A 13,903-nucleotide genomic window follows, 5' to 3' on the forward strand; every position below is an offset into this window, starting at 1 on the left:
CCATCTCTCTCTGTCTGTCTCTTCCCTGTAGCTCAGTTGGTTGAGCATGGTGTTTGCAACGCCAGAGTTGTGGGTTCGATTCAGCACAGAAAAAAAATGTATGAAATGAAATGTATGCATTCACTACTGTAAGTCGCTCTGGATAAGAGCGTCTGCTAAATGACTAAAATGTAATGTAAATGTAAATTTCCATTAACTAGCTAACTGTGAATAACAAACATGTGGAACAAGGATACATTTCTCCTCCTTATTGGAAGTGACCACATGCCTGAACTAATGATGTATGATAGGCTTATGTGTTTTCTATAGGTTGAACTGAACTTTGTGGCAAGGCTCAGACAAGAACCCCCCCCAAAAAAGGTGTTGGACTTGATGGGGACCCTCATTAGCCAAGAGACCATGGCAAATTGTTTATTTAAAGGCAAGAAGGCCAATGCCTTTATGGACCATGAAGCAAAACCTAAATTCTGTCCCACACAAGTCTCTGCCATCCGCTGTAAGTTCAAGTTCAAAACCTTTGTTATAGCTTAAAGATAGTGTTTTCTGCATGCAGGGTCACCAACAACAAAATGTAGCCTACACAGATGCATTTCAACATTCAAATGGCAGACCTGTCAACATTGGGAAATGTTTTTGAGTAACAGTGCATCCCCCTCCGCTCGTTCACCATTATGATACTAATCCCGTCAGTAGAGGTTGCCTGGTCATTCTTTAAAAATTCCTTCCTCACCATCTTAAATAAGCATGCCTTTTAAAAAAAAAAGTAGAACCAGGAACAGATATAGCCCTTGGTTCTCTCCAGACCTGACTGCCCTTGACCAGCACAAAAATATCTTGTGGCGCACTGCATTAGCATCGAATAGCCCCCATGATATGCAACTTTTCAGGTAAGTGAGGAACCAATATCCACAGGCAGTTAGGAAAGCTAACGCTAGCTTTTTCAAACGGAAATTTGCATCCTGTAGCACAAACTCAAAAAAGTTCTGGGACACTGTAATGTCCATGGAGAATAAGAGCACCTCCTCCCAGCTGCCCACTGCACTGAGGCTAGGAAACACTGTCACCACCGATAAATCCATTATAATTGAGAATATCAATAAGCATTATTCTACAGCTGGCCATGCTTTCCACCTGGCTACCCCAACCTCTTTTGTATCCTCTGAGATTCCCAAAGATTGGAAAGCTGCCTCGGTCATCCCCCTCTTCAAAGGGGGAGACACTCTAGACCCAAACTGCTACAGACCTATATCTATCCTACCCTGCCTTTCTAAAGTTTTCGAAAGCCAAGTTAACAGATTACCGACCATTTCGAATCCCACCGTACCTTCTCCGCTACGCAATCTGGTTTCAGAGCTGGTCATGGGTGATATCATAACCGCCATCGATAAGAGACATTACTGTGCAGCCGTATTCATCGACCTGGCCAAGGCTTTCGACTCTGTCAATCACCACATTCTTATTGGCAGACTCAACAGCCTTGGTTTCTCCAATGATTGCCTCGCCTGGTTCACCAACTACTTCTCAGATTGAGTTCAGTGTGTCAAATCGGAGGGCCTGTTGTCCGGATCTCTGGCAGTCTATGGGGGTGCCACAGGGTTAAATTCTCGGGCCGACTCTCTTCTCTGTATACATCAATGATGTCGCTCTTGCTGCTCTGATCCACCTCTACGCAGACGACACCATTCTGTATACTTCTGGCCCTTCTTTGGACACTGTGTTAACTAACCTCCAGACGAGCTTCAATGCCATACAACTATCCTTCCGTGGCCTCCAACTGCTCTTAAATGCAAGTAAAACTAAATGCATGCTCTTCAACCGATCGCTGCCTGCACCTGCCCGCCTGTCCAGCATCACTACTTTGGACGGCTCCGACTTAGAATATGTGGATAACTACAAATACCTAGGTGTCTGGTTAGACTGTAAACTCTCCTTCGACTCACATTAAGCATCTCCAATCCAAAATTACATCTAGAATCGGCTTCTTATTTCGCAACAAAGCATCCTTCACTCATGCTGCCAAACATACCCTCGTAAAACTGACCATCCTACCGATCCTCGACTTTGACGATGTAATTTATAAAATAGCCTCCAACACTCAACAAGTTGGATGCAGTTTATCACAGTGCCATCTGTTTTGTCACCAAAGCCCCATATACTACCCACCACTGCGACCTGTACGCTCTCGTTGGCTGGCTCTCGCTTCATACTCGTCGCCAAACCCACTAGCTCCAGGTCATCTACAAGTCTCTGTTAGGTAAAGCCCCGCCTTATCTCAGCTCACTGGTCACCTTCCCTTCCAGTTCTCTGCTGCCAATGACTGGAACAAACTGCAAAAATCACTGAAGCTGGAGACTCATATCTCCCTCACTAGCTTTAAGCACCAGCTGTCAGTGCAGCTCACAGATCACTGCACCTGTACATAGATGGGCTGTTTACAGGTGGGCTATCTACCTCATCCCCATACTGTATTTATCTTGCTCCTTTGCACCCCAGTATCTCTACTTGCACATTCATCTTCTGCACATCTACCATTCGTGTTTAATTGGTATATTGTAATTACTTTGCCACCATGGCCTATTTATTGCCTTAACTCCCTTATCTTTCCTCATTTGCACTCACTGTACATTTGCACTCACTTTATTTTTTTCTACTGTATTGACTGTATGTTTGGTTTATTCCATGTGTAACTCTGTGTTGTATGTGTCGAACTGCTATGCTTTTTCTTGGCCAGGTCGCAGTTGCAAATGAACTTGTTCTCAACTAGCCTACCTGGTTAAATAAAGGTTAAATAAATAAATAGCTAGGTTTCCATCAAAATAGCGAACATATTTCCAAGCAAATATTCTAAAATCCGCATTAAAAACAATAAGCGCATTTACCCACCATCAAATTGATTTGTTGGGGATAAAAAGCTGTGCATGATGACGTAGTGCACATAAAAAATAACTTCTGTGGTTAAATTCCCATGTATGGAATAAAAAATGAGTTTCCATCGCATTTTTAACTCTAGGCTATTGATTGTTTTGTCACCAAAATAAATAGCATTATATAGTGAATGTGCCCACTCTGGTCTTTGCACGTGTGCTGTAGCCAACAATTCAGATACCAGGCTTTAAATTGCGGGACTTTGGAAAAAAACTGGAAAGATATGTGTACTGTCAAAAAAAAATTCCACCACCATTTTCTGAGGTTTCACACCCTTGGCTGAAAGCTCTTATCTGAAAATGTGGGTGGTTAAATTGTGTTTTATTAAGAAAGTACATTTTTTTTATGGAATACATTTAAATGACTTAAATGTAAATGTACTGAACTCTCCCCCTATTGGTTTATCATTCAAAAGCATCTAGGCCTGTATGGCTTAAATCTTTAATGTTTTAGACCAAACAATCTCCCCCATTTGTCCTTTCCTAAAGCAATGTGCTGCTCCTTGCCACAGACTGGGTGAATCTTCTTAGCCAGCTCTGCTGTCTGTCAAGCACCAAATGGTTCTCTGGGTTATGGCAAATTCTGGGATGTAGTTCCAGCCAATCCTGTCCACATGTCCTTGATAAATGACAGTTGACCATTAAAACAACCATAGGCCTCTTTCAAATATGTTAAGGTCAGTAGGTTCAGAGTAAATGTTTGCCTTAAGGTGAAAAAGTTGCTTCCCAGAAGTCAAAGAATAAGTCAAACGTTTGTTTATTCAATAAGAGGAAACTAAATCCAGGTACTATTCATAACCACAGAATGGGACTACATTTCGTAATAGGCTGCATTAATTAATTTGAAATGGGTAACTGTTGTCAGCAGTAACAGAAAAGACTGGAATGTTAAACAAACTGGACAGAAACATTTATACTAAAACGGCCTTCCTCTGGGAAGACTACAGGTGGACGACAATCCTCCCCATCAGCCGAGGTCTGTGTCCATCTTTCTCTGAAAGAAAATACAATTCATGTACACTTTCAATGCATTATCTAGATTAACCCATAACCAAGAACTCCAGTTAAAACCGATCCCCTAAAAAGTCCCATATCTTTCCATTTGGTTGAGATTCCACAACCATAGGTGATACTATCTTGAGTAAACAAGGTTTGAGAAATGTTGAGAATGTATTCTGGCCTCCAAGGTCAACTACATTTTCATACAAATACACCACAAAGAATGATTCATAAGACAGACTCGTCATAGTTGAGAATTACCTTAAGGTTCAGATAATGTTCCTCACTGCTACAGTGGACTGATTTGGCTGTTTTCTCATTGGTGTAGAAGATGTTGCACAGCTTGCAGAAGAACCCAGTCCTTGGCACCAGATAGTCTAACCCTGCAAGTAAAAGGAGAACAAGAAAAAGGGTTTATTACAATATGGCACTAAAAGCTCTTTAGCAGATCCCTGTCACACCTGATAATAAAAATAGGCAGCCACACAAACAGAAGCCAGTCTCTCTAGCATCTTACCAACAGGGTTGTCAGGTTGATAAGGACCCAGAGGTTCCTCCTGCTTCTTCTCCTTTGGGATAGCTTCCACACCACTGGCTTCCTCACCCTCAGGGTTCCCACAGACCCCCTCACTGTCAGACACAGAGCTCTGGACATCCTGGCCATACAAACACAATCATGTCTTTCACTAATTCATTCCACTTAGCCTGAGAGACCAACACCAATAAATATCTTCACTCTTCTCGGTGTTAAGTGGATTGACTGATTACTTCTTGAATAACCGGTAACTGTAAAATAATTGTTCACGGACACACAATTTTTTAAATAAATGACAGCTGAATATTTACGTATTGACTAACAAGGCAATCTTTCACCTTGTTTAAATTAAGGAAACAAAAACAGCAAATAACCATCTTTCACCTCTGGACAGGGGCTTTTGGTTGACTGGCCATTAGTCTTTTCATCTCCTTGATCTCTTGATCTTCTGTTGTTCTGACCAGCCAACCACAGCTCATATTTGACTGGTGGCTTCCTATATCAGAAGAGCAGAATACAATGTCATGCAGTACTAGATCATGAAAGTGTACTTAGATACATCACTCATACAGTCCAATACCTTTTTTGCACTATTGGTTAGAGCCTGTAAGTAAGCATTTCACTGTAAGGTCTATACCTGTTGTATTCGGTGCACGTGACAAATAAACTTTGATTTAACAACATTCTTTATCAGATTATTTGATTGGCTGGATATTCTTCCAATAGATTCCAATCAATTGAACTGGCAGTGAACATGGACTGCATACTAGCATTCTTAAAATTCCATTTAGTCTAACTATAATTTCCATCATCTACTCTATTACATATTCTTAGGGGTCATTAAATTATTTACCAGTATATTAGTGAGTCTCCCTTTTTGCACAAACTGACCCTTAACAGGGTCCTGTAAAACTTGTGTGGACGTTGGAAGTACTTCACCATTTTCTGAGCGGCTTCCACGCTCTCCAACTGGATATAACACTGAAAACAAAAATGTAACATCCAAGTGAAAGTCCTTTATCAATAGAAAAACAAAGGACACCCTCCCCCCTAAAAAAAGAGGGTCGGTGAAACTTTACCTTTCCATGATGCCAGTTCAAATTATAGCCAGTGATTTTCCCGAAAGGCTGGGCAAGTCGTAAAAGAGAGACGTCAGAGTACTTCTGGAGTGGAAGCATACAAATGTAGATGGATCTTCCACTAGGCCTCTACATTGACAGAAACAAAGTCACATTACACATAATACACATCTTTGTGTTACAAATATTGACTATACTAGGTGTAGTTGAGTTAATAACTAAATTCTCTCATCAGATGCATGTGTACAGCATAGATACACCAAACCCACCTCCAACTTTTTCTGTGAAAAGCACATGCTAACACTGACTTGTTTCCTCAACAACTGTCCTTTTCCTTTGTAGAATTTCACCATTTCACGAACTTCCTCGGTAGTATCAAGCTCTAACCATGCCTGAAAATATAGGAAATTCTCAATGTCATACAAACTAGGACATTAAACGCTTGCACAAATCAGGGGTTGAGTAAATAAATTCCTCTGTATGCCAAAATGCATGAATGTCAAATTGTTATTCGCCACTGTTGCTATGACATTTCGTTTTCTTCATAGGATGGAAATAATGTTCAGTACCATACAAAATAAATACATTGATCTGCAAGTAACATAATTATGGACATACCTCCTGTCTGAGGAAGGATATGGCATGGTCGACAACTTTCACGTTTGCTCGCTCTGCCAGTTTCAATAGGGCCACCGCCACGTTTCCATAGCCCTTTCTAATTGGGCTAATATGGACAACTTTTCCATCCTGTAGAAAACAAATTTTACTGCGCAACCTATCAATAGTGTTGGATAAAACAACTTTTCTACACTTGACACATTCCAACTACACGTTTCTAAATGATAATTTGAGGAATACCAACCCATGAAGCATCCTTTGACTCTGCAAAAACAAAAGTAATTAGAACTATAAATTATGAAATGCAGATTTTCTGCTAAACAGCCGAAATAATTATGTCCATTGCTGCCAAGTAATAACATTTTTTCATCATTCATTGCTTACCCAGCGACGTGTCCCCTCCAGTACTGTCGTCGAGTTCATCCAATGTAACGAAGTCATCCATATTCTCAGGGAAATCCATGTCATCCATATTGTCCTGTTGGAAATAAGTCCACAACATCAATAAGTTAAAGAATTTGAGTTAAGTTCCACAGTGCTGCACCAGAACCATATCTCATGACAAATACTTGTTGCAATGGGAAACTGTCAAAAGACGCTCAAACAATGAACATATGTCAAATTGTATTCAATAGTCTTGAACTAGGATATAGATCCATGTCTCAAAGCTAGGAAGTGAACTCTGTGGCTGCAGTATTACAAATGAAATTGACATCTTAAATATGCTATTCAAACCTCTTGGTCAGTCCAGGTTTTTTACCATGTTAGGGCTGAACAAATAGGCATGTCTACTGATCCATACATTTACAATGCTTGGCTGACTTGAGCGTTTTAAGTGCCTGTTCTGGATTACTACTGACAGTCTAGGTTTTCTGGAAACAATTGGAGCTTGTACAGAGATGGCTCTATAACCTTTGATATTAAACCATGGAACGTAAGGAGAGCCTTCAAAGCTGATCTCCATCTGATTTGTAGGGCACTCATAAAACTGATGGAATTAATAGCCCCTGAGCAAATCATATAGCCTACATACAGTGCCTTCAGAAAGTACTCACACCCCTAGACTTTATCCACATTGTTGTTAGCCTGAATTTAAAATGGATTACATTTAGATTGTGTGTCACTGGCCTGCACAGAATACCCCACGTCAAAGTGGAATTATACTTTTAGAAGTTTTGACATTAATTAAAAATGAAAAGTTTAAATGTCTTGAGTCCAATAAGTACTCAACATTTGTATGGCAAGCCTAAGATCAGGAGTAGAAATGTGCTTAACAAGTCAAAAGTTGCATGGATGCAATAAGTGATTAACATGATTTTTGAATGACTACCCATTCTCTGTACTATACACACATACAGATAATAGTAAGGTCCCTCAGTTGAGCAGTGAATTTCAAACAAAAGACCATGGAAGTTTTCCAATGCCTCGCACATAAGGGCTCCAATTGGTAGATGGGAAAAGCCCCCCCCCCCCCCCCCCCCCCAAAAAAAAATACATTGAATATGCCTTTGAGCATGGTGGTTATTAATGACACTTTGGATGGCGTATCAATACACCGTCAATACAAAGATACAGGCATCCTTCCTAACTCAGTTGCCGAAGAGTAAGGAAACCGCTCAGGGATTTCACCATGACGCCAATGGTGACAAACAGTTCATGTTTAATTGCTGTGACAGGAGAAAACTGAGGACGGATCAACAACATTGTAGTTACGCCACAATACAAAACTGACAGAGTGAAAAGAAGGAAGCCTGCACAGAATAAAAATATTCCAAAACATACATGCTGTTTGCAATAAGGCAAAGAAATTAACTTTATGTCCTGAATACAAAGCGTTATGTTTGGGGCAAATTCACATCAGCGAGTACCACATATTTTCAAGCATGGTGATGGATGCATCATGTTATGAGTATGCTTGTCATCGGCAAGGACTTGGGAGTTTAAGGATAAAAAACAAACTAAATAGAACTAAGCACAGGCAAAATCCTAGAGAAACCTGGTTTAGTCTGCTTTCCAACAGACACTGGGAGACAAAATCATCTTTCAGCAGGCCAATAACCTAAAACACAAGGCCAAATCTACACTGGAGTTGCTTACCAAGACAACATTGGCCTAGTTACAATTTTGACTTAAATCTGCTTGAAAATCTATGGCAAGACTTGAAAATGTCTGTCTAGCAATGATCAACAACCTACTTGACAGAGATGAAAGAATGTGTAAATATTGTACAATCCAGGTGTGAAAATCTCTTCGACTTACCCAGAAAGACTCACAGCTGTAGTCGCTGCCAAAGGTGATTCTAACATATTGACTCAGGGGTATGAATACTTATGCAAATTCGATATCTGTACTTACTTCCAGTACATTTGCAAACATTTCTAAAAACATGTTTTCACTTTGTAATAATGGGTATTGTGTGTAGATGGGTGAGAAATCAGCGTAATACATTTTTAATCAGGCTGTAACAACAAAATGTGGAATATTTCAAGGTGCATGAATACTTTCTAAAGGCACTGTAAATAGCATGCTATGGTACCAAGCAAACTCAATATTCCAACAAGCCATGAGTCAAACCGGGCATCGCTGACATGAGTCACAGAAAACATCTTGACTGTTTCTCTAGATTGACGAGGTTCAATCTGAAGTGTCAGATACATTTTATTTGCCACTGAGACTTCAGCCAGATTTCAGTGGTTCTAGGCAATAGATGGCCACATCTGTTTCAACTGATCAGTGGAGGATCTCAACCAAACTACATTCTCAGGAATGCTCCCAGAACTTAAACCAAGTTGAAGAGTTGAAGCACACATGCTTTCAGAAGCTATTGCTAGGAACCCACATCTTGGTTACTTGACAAACTTATTTTAAATTCTGAGAACAATAAGCCTTTTGTTGGTTCCGGTCACAAATATAAATGACAAGAATTTCTCACATGTTCATGAAAGCTCACCTGTTCCATCTTGTTCTCCATTGAGACGTCAGCATCACACAGAGCTGGATCATCAGCAGCCTTTATGTCAGAATCCTCCAAGGTATCGTCTGCCAACAGTTCTGAGATTTCAGGTTCCCCCTTATCTTTAGAATCAGCCACCAGAGAAGCACTTTTGGATGGAGCGGGGTTTTTAGTATCAACACCAGCACCAACCTCATCATCTAACAAGCATTGTTCAGGTTCCACCTGGATGCCATTTCCATCTAGATCTTTGTTTTCCAAATCAATGTCCTCTTCTTTGACCAACCCCTCAATCTCCCCCTCCTTGATGTCCTGCTTGACCACTTCCTTGACCTCTTCTGAGGTGCTTTGTTGACCTTCTCCTTGTTCCGTCACTTTCTCAGCAGGTTGTTTGCCTGTACTGGGTTTCTCTTTGCTCGTGGAGTTTGAGGTCTTGCTAGTCTCCTCACTCTTGTGTCTGCTGCTGCGGCCTTTACTGGAATCTGCTCTTCTGGATGTGGTGGAGTCAGGACTTTCTCTACAAAGCAAAAACCATTGAGGTAAACTTCCCTGAGACATACTTCCTGATGAGTCCCACAGTAAAATTGGTCTGGCCGCAATAGCCCCAGTTGAAGGACTCTTACTTACCTCAGGCGTTTCAGTGACAAGTATACTTTGACACTCTTTCCATTGATCTTTAGGGGGTTGGAGTGGTAGTACTTCACCATAATGTCAGCATCCTTCCAATCTACCATCTCAATCAGGGCCTGCAGATGAATAAGGGAGAATTCATTAGACAAAGCTAGAGAAGGTGCTGCATAATGGGAGGTTTGTGTTGAATTGATCTATTCTAGTCATACAATCCCATGCTATTCTGAATTTAAAATAGATACACTGCATTGTTACTGTTTTAAGAATTGTCGTCTATTTCAAATCACCAGATTTGCAGAATTTGATTGATCACACTTCAATTCCATATTGCTCGAACCTTACCAGGTCACTTGAAAATGTTGAATGCCGCACATCCCCAAACATCTTGGCGAGATCAAGAATCTCAGATTCTCTTTCCTTCCCAGGAGGTAGGTGGGAAAAACAAACCACTGTATTGGCAACTTGTTTGGTCTGCCGTTTTTCTGGTGGTTCATCCAACCTTGGCGGCTAAAGGAAAAAACATGCTCATACAGGGATCTCTGATTAATACTTCTGTATTAATTATTATCATCATCTCAAACGTTTAACAGACAGATGCACTTACATGAATACTGCACACCATCGGTGACAGGTACAGAGTCAACCTATTTCCCTTCACGAATGCTTGCTTTTCACTGAAGTGATTCACCATATTGACAGCCTCTTTGTGAGAACCAAACTCCAGGAATCCCTGTAACAAAAAGACAACACTGAATCATCCAATAGACATTCAACTACAGATGTAACTTTTTTTAGAGAGAGAATGTTAAAGCTGCAACATGTAACCTTTTGGGCGACCCAACCAAATTCACATAGAAATGAGTTATAGCTCTGTCATTCTCATTGAAAGCAAGACTAAGAAGCAGTAGATATGTTCTATGTGCCCCATTTCTATGATTCCCATGCTTAAGTCAGTTTTGTACACAAGCGTCAAACAGCTGAAAATACAATATTTAAAGTTATTGAAAAGATATTTCACTGCAGTTTAGATGGTACAACTATTCTCTATAGTAGTGTTGCTTGTTTTGACAAAAACAGAAATTAGGCAAAATATTTGAATTTTTGCAACCATGAAATGGTGGAGCGATTTCTGAATAGTGCATCTTTAAGAGTTGAGGGCTTATTCCTTTTTTTTTTTTTAAATCAATGTGTAATTTACCTTGCAGGGGAACACCAGATGTTTTACAACTGTGCCGAATGGCTTAGCCAAAGCCATCAAGTCTTCTACACCAACAGAGCCAAGGGGAAATTTTGTAACCACCACCTTTGTGCCAGCCTGAAGCAAAATATAAATCACACATTCAAGCATGTAGCTTTAAGCAAATTACCTCCATCATAAGTTAATGATATATTTAAAAACATATATATTTACTAGGCAAGTCAGAACAAATTCTTATTTACAATGACAACCTTCCGGTTACTGGCCCAACGCTCTAACCACTAGGCTACCTGCCACACCAAATAATCTATTTATAAGAAAACGTCACCACAAAAGGGGCATCATTACCTTGGGCTTCAAATGATGTCTTTCTGGTGCAGACCAGACTTCACCTAAAGATGAAAACATGAAAGGAGATATTATTTATTTTCAAGTGGTTTGCAATTGGGCCTTATTTGGTCTGGATCAAACTTGACTTTGGAACGGGACTGGGGTTATCACCTCCTACGCGATCTGAGCTATGTTGTCTCTTGTAAGGCATAGCAGGACGTGGCGTTCTCCTGGGCGGTGAAATAGCATCTCTACTTGGGATGGAGTCGGACCTGGAAGATAACGTAAACAGTGCTAAGTAAGAAGAGGAACAGCTAATAGTTTTACATCATAACATGCCTGTTTTCAACATGAAGCTGAATTTCATTCCCCTCACATTTCCTTCCGGGTATCATGTCTTTTCCAATCTGGATATCTGTATAAATAAAATAAATAAGCAACTAATTGGAATAAAACCAGGTAATAGGAAATATCTCAATTGATTGTGACCTGTATAAGTCCATTCTCTAAATGTTTTACTTTGCATGGAAACACTTACAGACGCAGGAGTTCTCGACAGCCCTCCGCGTGGCTTAATCCATTGAGATGATCCTTCCATGCCTGTGAAAAAAGCAAACTCTTTAAGCTAAATGAAATGCCAGCACAGCCAGAAAAGGACTGGCCACCCCTCAAAACCTGGTTCCTCTGTAAGGTTCCAGCCTTTCTAGGGAGTTTTTTTCTAGCCACCGTGCTTCTACATCTGCATTGCTTTCTGTTTGGGATTTTAGGCTGGGCTTCTGTATAGCACTTTGACATCTGATGTAAAAAGGGCTTTATAAATACATTTGATTGAGTGTTGATTTAAATTACATAGATGCACAGTGCAATAGCAAGAGCACTGAAATATAACAAAGCTTACCTTAGTAGAATTCAACATGCATAAGCATAGAGAGCATGTGTGTGGGTAAATCGTGGGCACAACTCCATGAAAATCATCCACTTGATAGGAGAAAGGAAACCTTTGCTGGGTGTCGGGTGGTTTTTCCCTTGAGGACCAATTGTGACGGGAATCTCTCCTTGTCTCAGTACGCTCTGGTCGGCTGTGAATCTCCGCTCTCCTATAATCAGTGTCACAATGGCTGTTTGACCGGCGAGGTACTGCAGGGGGACTGTCCCGTTTGCTAAGGATTCCATCTGTATCCTCCTGCCGGCTGTCTCTCTTTGGGGAGGCCTCTCCCTGCTCCTCTTGCTTGGCTCGTTTGGCCTTCAGTTGCATTATCAGATAAGGCAACGTCTCCACACTGATCTCATTCTCTGGAATCTGGGCCAGAGCATCCACGTCTTCTGGAGAGAGCCCCAGAGTGGCATATAAGTTCATAGATCCATCACCAGATCCTTGGTGTGCAGAGCTGTTTCCCTCACTGTCCTCCATCCTCAAACATCCAGGGCACAGAGAAGTTTATTCTGAAATTGGGGGGGGAAAGGTGTTCTAAAGGAGTTTCCCAAACTCGGTCCTCAGGACCCAAGGGGTGCACATTTAGGTTTTTGCCCTAACACTAGACTGCTGATTCAAATGATCAAAACGTTATGCTTAGTTGATTAATTGAATCATCTGTGTAGTACTACAGCAAAAAAACAAAACGGGCACCGAGTTTGGGAAACCCTGAACATGTCTAGTAGCTACATCAATGTGGTTGGGTAAAACGTGTAGGCCCTACAGTTGAGCCTTAGGAAGACCGTATTCTTAACATAACTGTGAAACTGAAAAGTTACCATCTTCAATAGCTCTCTAGCTGGTCTTCATTTGCTGTGGGTAATTACATGCCAAATTATGTCTCACAAACGAAAATACGTATCACAGCCCAGAACAACATAGTCGTTCGCTATCTACAGTAGCTAGTTACATCGGAGGGGGCTTCTGCACAACAACAGCCAGTTGTTGTTAACTAGCTAGCTACACATCTTTAGCTCTGCTAAATTAAGCCAAATATCATCTCAATCCGATGAAAAAAAAAAAATTAGCAAGCAAGTACCATGTAGCTATAACGTTAGTGCATTATTGTTAGCTAGCCGCACGCACGGCTGAAGAACGCTGCCTTGCTGACCACAGCCAGGAAGCTAGCTAGCAAGAAGCTAACCATAGCTTTCTAGTAAACACAGCCAGATAGTTTCGGGTTGAATGTTTACGCATACAGTTCCACTACTACCTTGAATGTAAATTGTGAATGCTGTAAAACATACCTTTCAAGAAGCCTCCTTTCGGGTATTTCGTTAAATTTATTGGCTACAGTCTGGCCAACGATATTTATAATTTATCCATCTACCAGCGACATAAAAACAGTAGCTTATTCCCTTAACGGAATTTCAGAATAAAAGTCCCCCACGTAATTATATTACTTATTTTGTGAGGTTTAACGGCGGTTGGCATCCAATTTGTTGCATAACCGCCACCCACTAGACTGGAGTACAACTCCCTTATACTTTGCTTGAAAAATACAAATTTACTAAATAAATACCCTACCATCTAACACTACACTCACTAATTTCTAAATTATATAAAATAAAATTAACACCACCCTTCAAATTAAATGTATTTATTCCTACCTCATGCCTGGAAGGCTGGGACACCACTTAACACACCCTGTAACTCTTCTGATG

The 13,903-nt window shown here is 40.7% G+C and overlaps 1 protein-coding gene across 2 annotated transcripts; it reads right to left on the reverse strand.

Moving 5' to 3' along the window:
• Window positions 1–3,665: 3,665 nt before the first annotated feature.
• On the reverse strand, window positions 3,666–13,615 carry LOC115154802 (matrin-3). 2 transcript variants are annotated; one of them, XM_029701398.1, is made up of 21 exons: window positions 13,487–13,615; window positions 12,165–12,709; window positions 11,805–11,866; window positions 11,643–11,681; window positions 11,438–11,538; window positions 11,285–11,328; window positions 10,937–11,053; window positions 10,343–10,468; window positions 10,081–10,245; window positions 9,736–9,854; window positions 9,106–9,625; window positions 6,540–6,633; window positions 6,400–6,419; window positions 6,156–6,284; window positions 5,807–5,929; window positions 5,538–5,666; window positions 5,312–5,439; window positions 4,843–4,954; window positions 4,441–4,579; window positions 4,185–4,306; window positions 3,666–3,918 (listed from the first exon to the last, which is right to left on the reverse strand). In XM_029701398.1, the coding sequence occupies exons 2-21, from the start codon at window positions 12,675–12,677 to the stop codon at window positions 3,892–3,894; spliced, it is 2,829 nt and encodes a 942-aa protein (XP_029557258.1). In that variant the 5' UTR covers window positions 12,678–12,709; window positions 13,487–13,615; the 3' UTR covers window positions 3,666–3,891. The 2 variants fall into 2 exon arrangements, with proteins under 2 accessions (XP_029557258.1, XP_029557259.1); XM_029701399.1 differs by lacking the exon at window positions 11,643–11,681.
• Between the last annotated feature and the right edge of the window lie 288 nt (window positions 13,616–13,903).

This window comes from Salmo trutta, chromosome 19 (assembly GCF_901001165.1).
Source record: "Salmo trutta chromosome 19, fSalTru1.1, whole genome shotgun sequence".
NCBI classification, from domain to species: domain Eukaryota; kingdom Metazoa; phylum Chordata; class Actinopteri; order Salmoniformes; family Salmonidae; genus Salmo; species Salmo trutta.

Coding starts and splice junctions, on each gene's coding strand:
- LOC115154802 (XM_029701398.1), bottom strand. CDS start 12,677: ATGGAGGACAGTGAGGGAAACAGCTCTGCACACCAAGGATCTGGTGAT. Junction 6,634..9,105: donor TGGAGAACAAGATGGAACAG/GTGAGCTTTCAT, acceptor TATTTCCAACAG/GACAATATGGATGACATGGA. Junction 6,420..6,539: donor TGGAGGGGACACGTCGCTGG/GTAAGCAATGAA, acceptor TTGTTTTTGCAG/AGTCAAAGGATGCTTCATGG.